Genomic DNA, 15,994 nt, shown 5'->3' with positions numbered 1-15,994 from the left:
AAGGAGTGGATAGTGCATCACCTACCAGAGCCCCACTGCTGAGCAGAATCATGAAGACAATGAAGGTTTCAAACCAATTGTGCTCCACTATCTTATAGCATGTTTTCCTCAAATTCCACCAGAGTTTCCCTTTGCCTTCTTCTATGCTTATCTGACAACACTTGAACTTCCGTACACAGTCTAAAATACGTGGAAAAAAACAAAGAAAACAAATTACTCTTTGATTAGGTATATTTGTGTTGTGGGAGATTCATCTACAACATTACCTGATAATACAATGTAAATAACATTAACTTTTAAGATAGCTTCCACTTACAGAAGCTATCTTAGAATCATCTATATGACTTTTTAATCATTTGTTCAATAAATTTTTTTATGTTGATAGCACTACCATAATGGATTACATTACACTGTAAAAACACAATATATAAAAAATAGAAGAATCAAAAGGAAAATAAAGTTACCAAAAGTTGATATTTCCATCCGGTCGTTATCCTATGAGTGTAATTCCACTCTATATGGACCTTTTACATATTTGAATTCTGATTAGTTCACTTATTGGTATAACTATTTCCCATCTTTATTATAAGTAAATAAATTTGTGAAAGATTTCATAATATTTCTCTAAATATGATTACTAGAATTAATATAATTATTCCACTTTTTTTTTTTTTTTTTGAGAGGGAGTCCAGGCTGGAGTGCAGTGGCCTGACATTGGCTCACTCACTGCAGCCTCCGTCTCCCAGGTTCAAGTGATTCTCCTGCCTCAGCCTCCCGAGTAGCTGGTATTATAGGCATATACCATTACGCCCAGTAGAGATGGGGTCTCACCATGTTTGCCTGGCTGGTCTTGAACTCCTGACCTCAAGTGATCCGCCTGCCTCGGCCTCCCAAAGTGCTGGGATTACAGGCATGAGCCACCGTGCCCGGCCCAATTCCACTATTATTGAATACTTCGTTTGCTTTAAATCTGGCCATTATCAACAACAATCTAATAAACACCTTTCATAATTTCTGGATTGCTGAATCAAAGGCTCTTCAACAAATACTTATTGAGTATCTACTATTGTCAAAAAATTGCACAGAACAAATTATACTACTATAACATGTAAAACATAGCCTTGCCCTTAAAGAATGCACATTTTAAGTTGGGGCAATTTGTCTACAATTCTATAGTTATGGAAAGCAATAATTATCACAAAACAAAGTGTTATGAGAGTTTTCTGGTAAACTTTAATTTTTGAGCTTTATGGAGGAAATGGATTTGGATCTTGAAGGATATGTAAGAGCCATATGTATAAAATGAAGCTGTAAGAATGGAGAAATAATGATATAAGTCAAACTTAGTGACAAGAAAGTCTGTGAGTTGCGCAGAAGGAAATAAGAGTCAAAACTAGAAAAGCAGTTTAAAGCCCAGGGTTTTAGGTGGTTTGATACGCAGCATTGCTATCACAATATATAACTGATCCATACCTCAAACAACATAATTTTAGTTTTCTTCAGCAAATCCTTTTGCGATTACTCCAATGACATGTTGCTCCATATCATATGACTCATAGTATATTTTGGCATTTTTATGATCTATCTTTTTTCAGAAATAATAAAAAAAAATTGGCCTTGACTGAAACAGGAGCTGTTACTTAAGGACAAATTTAAATGTACACTTATCAATTAGTACCCATTATAATATCACAAAATAGTGCATCATAAATTACTTCTCTCACTTTCTTATTTATTTAATGTTTAAAACTAAAGAGAGATGTGTGTGATTTGGCTTTCTCTCCTGTAAGATATTTTAGAAGGCCACAGAAGAGCCAGTTAGTAATATTTCTTAGAGTTAAAAATGATTCATAAAAATGAAAATATCTAATTACATAAATTAAACTTTGCCTTTTAAAAAGCTGCATTTCTTTTTCAAACGGCAAATGCAAAAAAAAAAAAAAACAAATAAATGAACAGTTGTTGGGTAGGTACAGATGATTACTAGATAGATAGATAGATAGATAGATAGATAGATAGATAGATAATAGATGGTAGTCAGATAGACAGACATTTAAATAAATAGGAAAAAATGGATAGATAAGAGGATACTCAAGACCACATATGTTATTGTTTTGCTCACCTTCTGTAAAACAGGCTTCAGGTTCAAGGGATTCCTCAGGTTCAACCTCAGGTTGTTCTCCCTCGGCGGGAGCTCCTATATCAACTGTGCTGCCTTCAGATGAACTAGTTGCATTTAGCTTCTGAAAATCAATCCCACAAAAAAACACATTTAATTATTTTCTTTAATCTAAATGTAAAAATTAATTAGGTGTGCCCCCCCATCTTCTGTATGAATTTTCTTGATCTGTAATTTAAGAATAACTTAAACATAATGCCAATCCGCTTTGGTAAAGGTCGGGGGTCACAAGATTAGATACAACACCATAGTATTTTTTTTTCTTTAAAATATGGTGCTAACAACTGAAATAACTTTTGTTTGAGCCTATGTATAGAGATTCTGAAAGAAAATCCTGCAGAAAGCTTATGTAAGCTGCCAGAGTCATATAATCATCTGTGATCTTGCTTTTGTACATTAGCTGCAAATGGTTTGCAAATAGTTTGTTTTATTCTAAAATTGTGACCCAACCAATGAAAGCTGCACAAGTGTATTTTCATGTCAAATTCAGAAAAGATTTGGTCAAATGCACATAAACAGCAACCATCTAAATTTATCCACTTTTCATTGACATGAAAACATATACCAGATTGTTATTAAATATATTCTATAATTTTCTAACTCCAAAAAGAGCAGCACGTTGTTAGCTATATAGCAAGAGCTGTTATTTTGCATTCTCTTTGGCCAATGCACTCCTGTGTTTCATTGTGCATTTGGAAACTACTTGTTACTCTGGCACTCTTACCTGCCCTGTTAGTACAGGCAGAAATGAATATTTAGTTGTTCTTTTGTTTTCCTTTAGGATAAATCAAATATTACCAAAAGAAAAATATAATAGAAGTTGTTTTATATCTTGAAATGCAATAAACTTTAGCCAGGTCGGTCCATTCTTGGGATCAGCATACACAAAGGGATCCCAGTGTTTAACCCGGTCTTAAAACGCTCTAGGAATGATGCAGGGCCAGGTGTGAGTGCCACACAAGAATCAGAGTAGTTTGGGCCACAGCATTCTCGGACCTGTTACAATGTTATTACCATGAGTGCATAACATTAGGAAATGGTTGAGCTGGTAAGAGCTACTTTATAAAAAGGATGAAGTAAGCACATGATAAAATGCACACTGAAGTATGTTAAACTAGAATAAAATGGATGCTGTAGTCAGTACTGGAAATGTTATATTTATATTTGGGCATAGGATTATGTGGATTTTCTCTAGAAAGATGGTTTCCTTATTTTATGAAAATAATTTTCTTTATATAAAATATTTCCTTAGCATAGTGATGCTGATGACTTAAAAAAATTGATGTATGATATACATGAGATTAAAAATGCTTCTGTCTCTCGTAATTTAACAATACCAATGATAGAAGCATAAATATTAGATACTTCTGCCTGCTTTGAGTTAGTTTGAGAAGTATTTTTTAATTTGTCCAAAAAAGTTAAATCAATGATTATATATTATAAGGTGCTTGAAGATTGTTGATTTCTTATTTTAATTTATCAGGTATATCAAATTACCAGAAAAAATAATCCTAATATCTTTGTCATTAAAATTTGAATATATTTGTTCTCAGATGAAACATTACATGTTTTTCTAATTTCCTATCCTTTGGATTGGAATCTTTCTGAGATAAGTATACCTATGTTTCTATACATGTAATTGACTAAAAAATGACTTAAAAATCTTCTCATTTTAATATATCTAATTCACACGAAGCTGTTATGCTATTAGGGACCTGATAATACTGATCTTATCACTTGCAGCCTGTTGGAAAATAACACAGGTAATCAGAAAAGCTGAAGCTTAGTCACATCTGATGGAAGTATAGACAATCCACGATAGGAAACGAAAAATGTTCCTTTTAAGAATAAGGTCCACATTGTAAACACAGAACGGGGTAAGACTTGGGGTGACCTCAAGGCAAAAATGAGGATCCATATTCAGGGTTCTGCAAATGCTCAGGCTGACATTGCTGGATGACTGTATCAGAGCTTACATCAGTGCTAAGTAATGTTACAGGTCTTAATAAATTTTGCTTAAAAAAAAGAATGAGTGAATAAATGAATGAAAGACATGGTAACATAATGAGGTCTAGCCCTTGACAGTGATTGGGAGAAGTCACCAGACACCTTATTATAGAAGATCTTCAGTAAAATGTGCAAAAGTTTACATAGGATTCCTGTAACATCAATTATCACCCCTGCTGCCAAGTGTCTGGGTTGCTAATACTTTAAATGACTTTGGGAAGACTTTTGCCACCACACTATTTCTTTCTTCACTGTCTATTTTGCAACAATCATGCTTCCTTGCTTTCATAAAGTCTCCCCAATAAATCTGGAGACCTAATTTCTTCCATACATCTTCACTCACCATATGCACCCTAGGCTGTTCACCAACCTTTTCATGGCTTATCATGCATCTTAAACCTTGATAATGTATGGGTCAAATTTTTTCAGACAAATGGATTCTGGGTACTTTAACATGTTTGTAAGACATTTGGGGGCAGAAGCTATGTACTCTAGGCCCAATGGATAATACATCAATATGGATAATAAGAATAATATACATGTACTCTAGGCCGTACGGATAATACACCAATATAGTTCAATACAAGGAACAGACTTTGAATTGCTAAAATGCTGTTCATTAAGTATTGAATGAATGAATGAATTGCTAGATACACTGTCTGTTTTCAACAGCCTGTTCAAATTAGCAATTTGCCAAATAGTTTGATGCAAGGTTAAAATCAGAGAATATCAAACAGAGTTTGCTGTACTTGGCTGAAAATGAGAAGCATGTTGAGATTTTTATTAAAATTGCTTTTTTATTCATTTTTTCTGGAATTTCAAATTATAAAAGACATCCCTGTATCTTCGCTTATTTAAATAACATTAAAAGTAGAAGAATTAACATTGCTCCCTTTCATTTTAGTGCACTACCTTAGTTCTGATGTAGAATTAATAGATACCTTTTTCCTAAAGCCAAATATTTATTTATCGAAAGGTCAAGTTTTTACTTTTTCCAAGGTTCAATTCAAAAGTATTTTGTGTTTCTAGAAAATGCATCTCATCAGCCTTAATTTTTTGGAGGAAAGATCATATTTTTGTCATCCTTGTATCCCTAGCACCAACGTTTGTGTTTAATAAATTTTGGGTAAATGAATGAATGACCAGTGCGAGGACTCTTCTATCCAACCACTAACTACTAACACTTCCTATCTGATATTTACTTTCACATTCAAAAGAATACACATAATATTCTCTCTTAATTGCAGAGTAACACAAATCTTTCAAGATTCTGAGTTGCGTGGGCAATGATGAACAACTCTTAGAACTAGGAGTACTGTCTTAAAACCAGTCTGCCAATTAATCAGACCTAATGTGAGTGTATGAGGTGAACCGTAGTTTAACTGTGGAGTCAGGAAAACTATTACCGAATCATTTTGACAGTGTTTTCCCTCTTTTCACTCTGTGTACAAGGATCTATAGCGCTAGTGATGAATGGAGCCTCTTTAAGGAATGCAATCTCATCCTTCCCCACCGTCCTCTGAAGTGGAGCAGCACAGCATCTGTCACATGTGTTACTTGAATACTTTTCCGCTTGTGGTATTTGATTTACAAATAACAGAGAATCTAAGCTGCACTTTGATCCTTAATGTCAGCCAATCCAGTAATTATTTAGAGAAGGAAATATGAGTTTTATCAACTTGTCAAAAGTTATACCGAATCAGTGGTTGGATTCCAGATCTGCTGCAACCCATTCTGCCATGATTCTCTAAAGAATCTTTTTGACGATTCAAAAGTAAACCCAATGTTTATCAATTTAAAACATTTAGTAGACTAGATACGTAATCAAATATTGTAGGTTCAAGATAGTGCTTATGATATTGTTGATTTCCATGTTTTAAAACCATGAACTTTAGTATTAATTCAAGTTATATTCATAATTGTTAATATGTTTTAATGTAGAGGAGAGCTAAATACACATTGGAATATTTCATGAACAAGAATTTTTCTTTAAGCAATGATCCCAAAACATAGGCAGGAAATTCTCATTATAAAACCCTTCTTGATAACGTCAATTAAATGACTTTCTTAAAATTATATGCGAGGCAAATATCATAGTATTATAAAATATGCTGACTAAAGCAGTGAAAATGTGTAAAAGCCCATAAAATAAAATTAATCAAATTAGGAATATAAAAAATTCAACTTCATTTAAGTTCATAATTATGATGAACCTGACTGTAGTACATATTCACCAATTAGAACTGTGAGATGATCATTATGTGAAATTGTTACAATTCATGCACTTAAGAATTTTCAAATAAAGAGTGCCTGTAAATGCTCCAATCTGGGGATAATTCATGGTGAAATGCTACATAAATAAGTGACAAAAATATGGCTAGAAGCAGACACAGTTTAAAAAGTTCTATATATGTCCCTTTGGTATAATTTGGATATTTAGGTTCACTTTTTATTACCTGTACTTATTTATCAGGAAACTAGTGGACTATGTGATGTTGTTAGTGTAGCCCTTGCCTAGTTAAAATTTAACAAAATAAGGATGCCAGGACAATAAAGAGATCAAATAGGAATAGCCAATTTTATATGCTCTGAAAAGCATTGGCAATCATTTACTTTCAGGTGGAAATATTGCTTGAACAATATTTTTGGTGGATACCTAATATTACAGGACTCTTCCTAGTGAAAATCTGCTGTGATTCTTTTATACGCTGGATAATTATAATCAAATGATTTAAGCAGGGGAGAATCATATTTTGCTTAATGATCTAATAAACATCAAGATACAATATTTCATTTTGTATTTTTAGATATTATACTTCCAAGTTATGCTTTCTGCTTTAATAATAAATTACTACTAAATATCAATGTGCCAAATGAATAGTTTTTCTTTAGACAGCAAATGTGAGCAAATGCAAGTAAATTATTTTCAAAAATAATGAATCACAACAGAAAATGGAAGAGAAAACATAACTTCCTATTAAATTTTTCATGGGCACACTCATTTCTCATTATGAAGCTAAGATACATTTTGAAGAAAATATAATTAGTAGATATTGCATATAATTTGGGAAAAGAGATAATTTAATTAAAAAATTGGTACTTAAAAAAGAGAAAAGTTCAAATACAGATTAAATCAAGTATCCCATATCTGACTATTTTGGCTTCCAAGAACAAAAATCATTTGTTCTGCATGGATCCTATTGCTGACCTGTACTTAAGGAGCTCTGGTTACTTTACATAAACTATCTTAACCCTGAAACAATGGAAAGAATGGTCTTGCTTACTTTGGAATGGGCTTAAAGCCTAAATGACACATTTATATCAGACAGGAATTGCTGGTGTTACTTTTCAATAAAGAACATGGTAAAATCAAAATAATTACTCACGGTATACTGTAGTATCCAGAAAGTCATTTTAGTGTTTATAATGAATACATTATAACATTTTTTAAACCACAAATGGTAGGATTTCAAATATTTTTCTTTGGATGGCAAAAGGAATTCTTATGTCATGATGTCCTACTGCTCAGTAGATTACCAATGACCCAAAGACACATGTGTTTGGCCCATTTTGTTCTTATATTAAAGATATTTTGGGCATTTTTTTTCCATTTTAATTGCTATCCCACTGGAAAACTTTCCCATGAGGACTACACATTCTCCAGGATAAAGTCACAGACAGGTGCCTGTTGAACCCATTCCACCATTGCTTACTCAAACCTTCCAGACAGATTTTTGTCCCTGCGTTTAACCCTTGTATTAGAAATTAGTATATTCTTTTAGGAAGTGGACAATGTTTCCTGAGGGAGAATCAGAAACTTTTTCGAGGAAATCAAAAATTGCAATAATGTGAGGGTTGAAAATAAACCAAAAAGTTCCTTCTTAGCTTCTATTCTACCACCTTTACTCCAGCGGAATCCCCTAGATACATTGATGGATAATATGCTTCAAATATCTTTCTAAACCAGAAATTGGCAAAATGGGATACTCAGAGAATAAGGAAACTAACCTTGCCTCTTTCCAGTAAACAAGCTATTACCCAAAAGTGCCTAAATTTCATGCTTTTCTGAAGAATTACTACATAATAGGAAAAAGTAATTCTCTGTCGTCCCTGTGTATATGTGCATCTGTGTTTAACTGTAAACAATTACGCATCTTGGATCCCATTTTATATACCATGCTTCCAATATATAAGGCATTATAGATCATGAATCTGGAGAGTCAGTGATGGAATATTTTGTTCCAAAGTATAAAAGAATGCTCCAGGAATGGCACGACTATTGCTTCTTCCAAAGAGCCAACTACATTTTTATGTTAGTGTTGTTTTACAGTTTTATTGGCAGAAGGAGAGGAAACTGTATCTAAGTGACAAAATAATTAACATTTCTTTTTTTTTTTTTTTTTTTTTGAGACGGAGTCTCGCTCTGTCACCCAGGCTGGAGTGGTGCAGTGGCCGGATCTCGGCTCACTGCAAGCTCCACCTCCCGGGTTCACGCCATTCTCCTGCCTCAGTGTCCGGAGTAGCTGGGACTACAGGCGCCCGCCATCTTGCCCGGCTAGTTTTTTGTATTTTTCAGTAGCGACGAGGTTTCACCGGGTTAGCCAAGGTGGTCTCTATCTCCTGACCTCGTAATCCGCCCGTCTCGGCCTCCCAAAGTGCTGGGATTACAGGTTTGAGCCACCGCGCCCGGCCTTAACATTTCTTAAAAATGAATAAATTGGGTTAGGCAATTTGGTTAGCACATTTGTGCATAAAACTGTGATTTCAACATTACGAAATGAAAGTCCACTAATGGATCCCATAGAATGATGTTACATTTATTGCTATTGTCACATGATAGGGAGGTCTCTTCATTTTAAAAACACCCTAGGAGCAAGAGTTTCTGATTCTTTTCCTATACAGGAGTTTGTGGATCATGGCAAACTTAAATAATATTCTTCGTGAGAAAGTTTTCCAGCAGGTCTGATTAAAACAGAGGGGAGAGAAAGCACAGAGGAGCCAAGAAGATGAAGAAGATGGACTCTAAATCTATTTTTAGAATGAGCATACAATCTGTAAGTCTTTCATTATCACTATTATTATTATTTGGTACACAAAAAACGTTATATCCTTTTCTTTCAGTCTAGGAGTTTTAAGGATAAATATAAACAGACTCTTCAAAGAAATTATATTCTAAATGCAAAATACTTTTGGTCAATTGCTAAATAAAGCAATGCCATTTTCCCTAAAATGAAGCAGATAAAAATTATACCCATGCTGCTAGCAACTGAAACATAGACATTCCTAATCATTTACATTATTATCACATTAAAACATCCTTTGGGAAGTTTGCACATGAATAAGGGATTGCTTTAATTTGCAGATTACCCTTCAGAAAAACATAACACTAAATAAAAAACTGTCAAGAAAGTACAGTAACTGGGCTATATATTTTTTTAAAGGCAGAGGATAAAAAACATTTTTGCAAGTTTTCAAAGAGCACCTACATTTCTCCTTTAGGCTCTTAATATGTTCAAAACTCTGTAACATTAAATGGAAATTAAATAACCCAAAAAGGCATGCACTTTTACTTTTCATTGAATATAATTTCTGTTAAAATCTATGTAAGAAAATTAGCAGCTAAATCATTTTTTTTAAGTTAGGGTTGTCAGACTTGCCTGACCATGCTTTATATGACTCAGCATAATAGCAGCTGTGCATGTTTTTATTTTACTGCCAATGGAAGGGCAAGGAACGTAGCTGAGTAACATGCAGGCCAGTCAAAAGTCATTTAGAAACTGATTATATTTATAGATGTACAACTTGCTTGGGTAACCTGGGTAAAAGTGGTGGCACGAGCCTCTGGCTGGTTAAAAAACACCAGAGCTGCATTCTTGATGGCTCCAGCTTGATTTTACTCCTGTGAGAAGTAAGAATGGTAAGCGGTGAAGGTCACCATATCGCACTACTAAAGTTCACTTCGAAAAATAGTCATTCAAGCATGGCTTCCACATTATTAAACACTCTAAAAGAAAAAAACAATCATTCAAAATCACAAAAGGAATTACATTAATATAATCAAAATAACATTAAAATTAAAGCATATGTGATTATAACATGATTTTAAATGAGAGAGAATCTACAGAAAACTACTGAAGAATCACACACATTTAGCAAAGACATTGCAGAGGACTTACTGTGAACACCCAAAAAAACCTCTGAGTCTACTCAGTCTGCCTTATAAAAAAATTCATTTAGACATTCCAGAAAAAAATGCCTCATTTTTTCTTTAATTAAAAAATTAATTTAGAAAGGATTGGCAGTACGTCTCATGATGTTTCCTACTACTCTGTGATATTTAACAATGTAATCCTGTCCCCCAGATAGAAAAATGACCGGACAAAAATGACTAGAAGGCAGACAAGAAATGCTATTTCAAAGGGGAGTGTCTGAAATTCTTCAATAACTGTTTTAATTCTCTAGTTTTTTAGTGTAGAGCTACCAGGTAAAATTCTGAAAGATCAAAACCTACACATAATCTCTTTCATGGCTATCATCCTAATCATTTATTATTTTATAAATTTATGTCTAGAAAGTTTGATATAAAGCCAGAATTAAAAACCCCTCCAAATAACGTTAACACTGAAGTAACAGTCTGTATGCTGGGAAGGTATTGGAAGGACTCCACAACTCAAGCAATAAAATAATTCTGTCTGCTTCCACCTGGCAGATCAGGTCTCTTCCTCCAATTCTGAAATACTGAATTCACAAATATTATTTTAGAGTATTTAATTCAGAGCTAAGTTAATTAGAAAACAAATAAAAAAGCTTAATGATAACAAGAGAAACAAGAGATTTCCCTACTCTAAAGCCCACATCACTAGACTTCCCTCTTATTTCAAACATAATGGCTTAAGTTAAGGCAAAATACGTGCTCTTTTGGAAAACCCAGGGCTCTAAAATCTCTTAAAGCTAAGAAGACTGGATGTCAAGTTAAACATTCCTCAGAAGATCCTCAAACTTAGCTAAAAGATTAAACTAGCCAATGGCTTCAACGTTTGATACTGCATAATTCATTCTTAGTTTATATGACAGCCTAAAACTAAACATGTGTGAAAATAAAAGTTGATTTTTTCTAACTATTAGGGAAATATTCACCATTAAGCATAATTTCAAAATAATTTTACATTAAAATTCGAATGACCCAATTATATTTTATAAATGCCGACTTCAGCTTCTATAATAGTAGTATACTCTATTAGAAATTGGGCCACTCCACCCTTCTAGCATAACCCAACTATTATAACAATACTTGTTCAAAATTTTGTTAACAAGATTTTAAGATATTATTCAACTTTCAAACAATAATCTAGTTAGTAAAAATTTAAGTTCAACTAATTAAAGTAATTCTTTGCCCCAGGATAGAAGGTTTTATTACTTTTCCCTTGAATCTCATCAGTTATTTTTTGTGAAACCAATAGCTATGTCCCTGTTATTTATACCTTCCTACATTCAAACATTGTCTGAATCTCCCATTAAACATCTACCTCTACCTAATCACTAACAGCAATACTACCGAACTTACAAACAAGAAAAAGCAGAAAATAGCATACTCTTTAGTAATTTTATCAAATAAATACAGAAACACTTTGTGAAATATCTAGTTCTTTTTTTTTTTTTTTTTTTTTTTTTTTTTTGAGGCAGAGTCTCATCCTGTAACCCAGGCTGGAGTGCAATGGCATAATTTCGGCTCACTGCAACTCTGCCTCCTGAGTTCAAGCGATTCTCCTGCCTCAGCCTCCTGAGTAGCTGGGCTTACAGGTGCATGCCACCACATCTGGCTAATTTTTTGAATCTTTAGTAGAGACAGAGTTTCACCATGTTGGCCTCACTGGTCTCGAACACCTGACCTCATGATCCACCCACCTTTTTTCTTTTTTTTATAATTATATTTTTCCTCATAATTTTAGCTGATTGTTAATTATCAGGACCATGTTGTGCTACCTAAATTTTACCTTTCAGTGCCCAAACTCTCCTATGTCATCATTCTTTCTTTCCCAACATCAGGAGTAGAAACTTTTATCTTCCTTGCCAAACAATTCGTATGAGGAAGGAACAAATCTTTGTTTTTCCTTGTTATTTTTGTTTGTTAGTGCAAGCTTTAATCACTGGAAATCTTGTCTTCATTTTTGCATAAGCAATTAACTATTAAGGTTTTAAATTCCTCTCTTTACCTCCAACTCTGTACTTGTTGAGCTACAGGTTAATAACAAACAAAACAAAAAATATATTCTGTTGCTCATACCTTTCTTGTAAATCAAAGAATACATTAAGGTACCAGGACTTACTGAGTTGGTAAATTCAGAATTTTACATTCTATAATGTATGAAATATTTTTGTTTCTTTAAATGGCGAACACTGAGCTCAGTAGGGTTAAATATGTTTTTAGTGTGATTCCTCATCAATACCTTCTCTTCAAAAAAATGACTGACTTCGGGAAAGATAAACTGTATATAAATATCAAGCCAAGATCCCAATTAGGTCTTCCTTGAGTAAATATGTCTGTGCAAACTAAATACAATACTATTTTATGAAGCATTTCATAAGAACTAAGAACATAACAAGATGAGAATTGTAACTACCCTCTCATCAGGTATTTTTCCAGTACATACAAAAACCACTGTTGTGGCCAAATTATAAGGAAGAAAGTGGAGAAATGGAGGCATTTTCAGAAATGTAAAATTATTTTTAAATACTGAAAAATTCATATCAAGAATACTATCAAGAATTCAAAATGTGAGTATTTGAAATATGAGTCAGCATATTGTTTCTCTAGCTCTATTTTAATCTATCACTAATTTATTTATTACCAATTTTGCCATGGAAAATGTATTGCTAGACAGATATTTTCTATTTTCTTAACAGGAAGGAAACATACAATTTAAAAATACCTGATAATTTTAAACAACCGAAATATATAACACCAAAATATCTCCTTATTTAAACATTTTTACCTCTTTGCTTTCCTCCATATCTGACTCGCTGCTGAATTCTTCAGTATTTAAATTTTCAAAATCAGATTCTCCAACAGCAATTGGTACCGTCACAGTGAGGCTAGGGTTGTTTATAAATGACATGTAATCACTTTCATCCACGACATATTTTTCTACACTGCTGCCTATGCCACTAGTAGTTCCATTTCCGTCTTTGAGATAATTGAGGTCTTTGCCTATTTCTATAGTGGTATGGTTGGAAATACAGCTGTCTTTTTTATTATTTAGATCTTCAAGAGGTTTAATTTCATCTAAAGCTTTCTGTTTCCTAACAAAGGCTTTCTGAATAAATTCACGTATTTTTCTTTTAACAAAATCGATTCCTTTCTGCATCCTTCCCACAGCAATCTGGAGATTATTCATTTCGTTATCATCATCAGTGGCAGCCAGATTGTCAGAACTGAAGGAACTCAAAAGCAAGGCCAAGAAGAGGTTCAGAACCTGAAACATAGTAGGAAAACAGGTGATGAAAACATTCTTTTGCTTCAATTGCTTTCAACAATTAGTTTTCTAAAATTGTTCTTGACACCTTATTTTATTCTAATACATATTTCTGCTAATTCATGATAAAAATTCTGCAAAAAAGTGAATGAAATAAAAAATACTTGGTCAACATAAAATAATACTATTATCACTATTTGCTTTTTAGTCATTGCAGAAAATAATGAAATCATTGCTAAATGAAACATTTATATTAAGCTCGGTTCCAAAAGATAAATATAGACAATTGTATAGTGAAAAAAAAAACCCTTTTATTTGGGATGCTGATACATTTTGGACATTTGTCCCCTCCCAAATCTCATGTGGAAGTGTAATCCCCAGCACTAGACGTGGGACCTGGTGGGAGGTGTTTGGATCACGGGGGCAGATCCCTCATGCCTTGGTGCTGTGCGCATGTCAGTGAGTTCTCATGAGATGTTGTTATTTAAACGTTTGTAGTGCCTCCTCCCCACGCTCTCTCTTGCTTGTTCCTGCTTTCGTCATGTGAAATGCCTGCTCCAATTTGCCTTCTGACATGATTGAAAACTCTGTGAGACTTCACCAGAAGCCAAGCAGGGACCAGTAACATGCTCCCTGCAGAACCATGAGCTAATTAAATCTTTTTTCTTTATAAATTACCCAGTCTCAGGTATTTATCTGTAGCAATGCAAGAATGGCCTAATACAGACGCTATTTTGACTATGTAATTTGGATTTCCTGAAACACTGATAATTTATTCCTAAAATCAACAATTATCCCAATATATTTAAATATGATTTTATTTTTGTGCCTTTGTACCATTTTCTGTACCTAGATAACTGGACAAATCAGACAAAAATGTATTTATTGCTGGATGAAAAGTCCCAATTTTTATTAAGACAATTATGGCTACTATAATTATACAATAGTAGGAACTACTATAAAATGGTTATTATACAATAATTATGATGTTATTGTTGAATTAAAGATTGTGGAGTTGAAGTATTGCCATGAATAGGGACAATAATCAGTCTGCAAATTGGGTCTTTAAAAATAGGCTTCACCAGTATGAATGAGTGAAAAGATTCGTGACATTAAACCCACTACTGTGGAAAAAAAAAAAAAAAACAAGAGAACTTACGAAGAAATCAGACTTTCTCAGGGATACAAGACTGAGTCATAGAATATTTTTTCTGGATTTTATTGATAATATCAATGAATCCCTGATATTTAAGCATACAGAACATACAGAACAAAAGAAGGATATAGCAGTAAAGGGGGGCAAATGCACAAAGTAAATACAAGTTGCATATCCCTTATTTGAAATGCTCGGGACCAGAAGTGTTTTGGATTTTAAATTTTAAAATATTTGCGTGTACATAATGACATATCTTGAGAATGAGACACATGTGTAAACATAAAATTCATTTAAGTTTCGTACACATCTTATACACATAGCCTGAAGGTAATTTTATATAATATTTTTAATAATTTTGTTCAGGAAACAACATTTTGACTGTGGTTTAACTGTGATTCATCACAAGAGGCCAGGTGTAGAATTTTCCTCTTGTAATATCATGTTGGTGCTCAAAAGCTTTGAACTTTGGAGCATTTTGGATTTCAAATTTTCCGATTAGGGATGCTCAACCTGTAGTATAAAAGTAGAATCTTACGAAACTTTTTAAGTAAAACTTCAATAAAAAGGATTCTACACTCTTGCTATATTCTCATTTTTCTATCAACTGTTTTTTCTTAAAGCAGCCAATCTGCACATGGTGACACAGTGTTGAAACTGTGTTTATTAATACCCACTAGACACTAACTTTCATCAGCATGTTTATCTTAGTTCTACAGATTACTTGACATAGAGGAGCACATATTTTAGAATTCGAGTGCTATGTAAGAATCTATTTTCTGTTACCTACTAAGTAGCATAACCAATCTCAATCTCAGTATCCTCATCTATAAAATAAATGTAATCTTTTTTCTAGTGCCCAGCTTACAAGGTTGTTGTAAGGATTCAATGATAGAATTCATGTGGCATTCAGCGCAGTTCCTGGCACATAGTGAACCTTTGAGAAAGTTTAGCTGTTATCACTGTTACTATTATCCAACTTATCCTCCACAGCACTATCTTTCTATTTACTTTATTTTCCTAGAATATTTGTGTGAGTCAAGTTAATCTCTTTTTCTAGACTTCCTTTGTTACTGAAGGGTATGTGCATAACAACTGGCACAGGTGTTTGGTGTGATCCATGACAATTTAAGAAAACAGAGTTCAGCAAACTCACTCAGGGACGGAAATCCTGAATCCTGT

At 33.5% G+C, this 15,994-nt stretch overlaps 1 protein-coding gene across 1 annotated transcript in view; it reads right to left on the bottom strand.

Moving 5' to 3' along the window:
* Positions 1-15,994, bottom strand: part of SCN2A (sodium voltage-gated channel alpha subunit 2) — a 164,072-nt gene that overhangs the window by 26,642 nt on the left and 121,436 nt on the right. The window contains exons 17-19 of the mRNA XM_001100368.5: positions 13,180-13,659; positions 2,123-2,243; positions 26-180 (exon numbers count right to left, since the gene is read on the bottom strand). Of these exons, the coding sequence (XP_001100368.1) occupies positions 26-180; positions 2,123-2,243; positions 13,180-13,659 (756 nt within the window). The remainder of the gene's footprint in view (positions 1-25; positions 181-2,122; positions 2,244-13,179; positions 13,660-15,994) is intronic.

The sequence above is a fragment of the Macaca mulatta genome, chromosome 12 (genome assembly GCF_049350105.2).
Source record: "Macaca mulatta isolate MMU2019108-1 chromosome 12, T2T-MMU8v2.0, whole genome shotgun sequence".
Taxonomy (NCBI): domain Eukaryota; kingdom Metazoa; phylum Chordata; class Mammalia; order Primates; family Cercopithecidae; genus Macaca; species Macaca mulatta.
The sequence above is the reverse complement of the archived record's forward strand: the minus strand, read 5'-3'. Positions and strand labels throughout refer to the sequence as shown.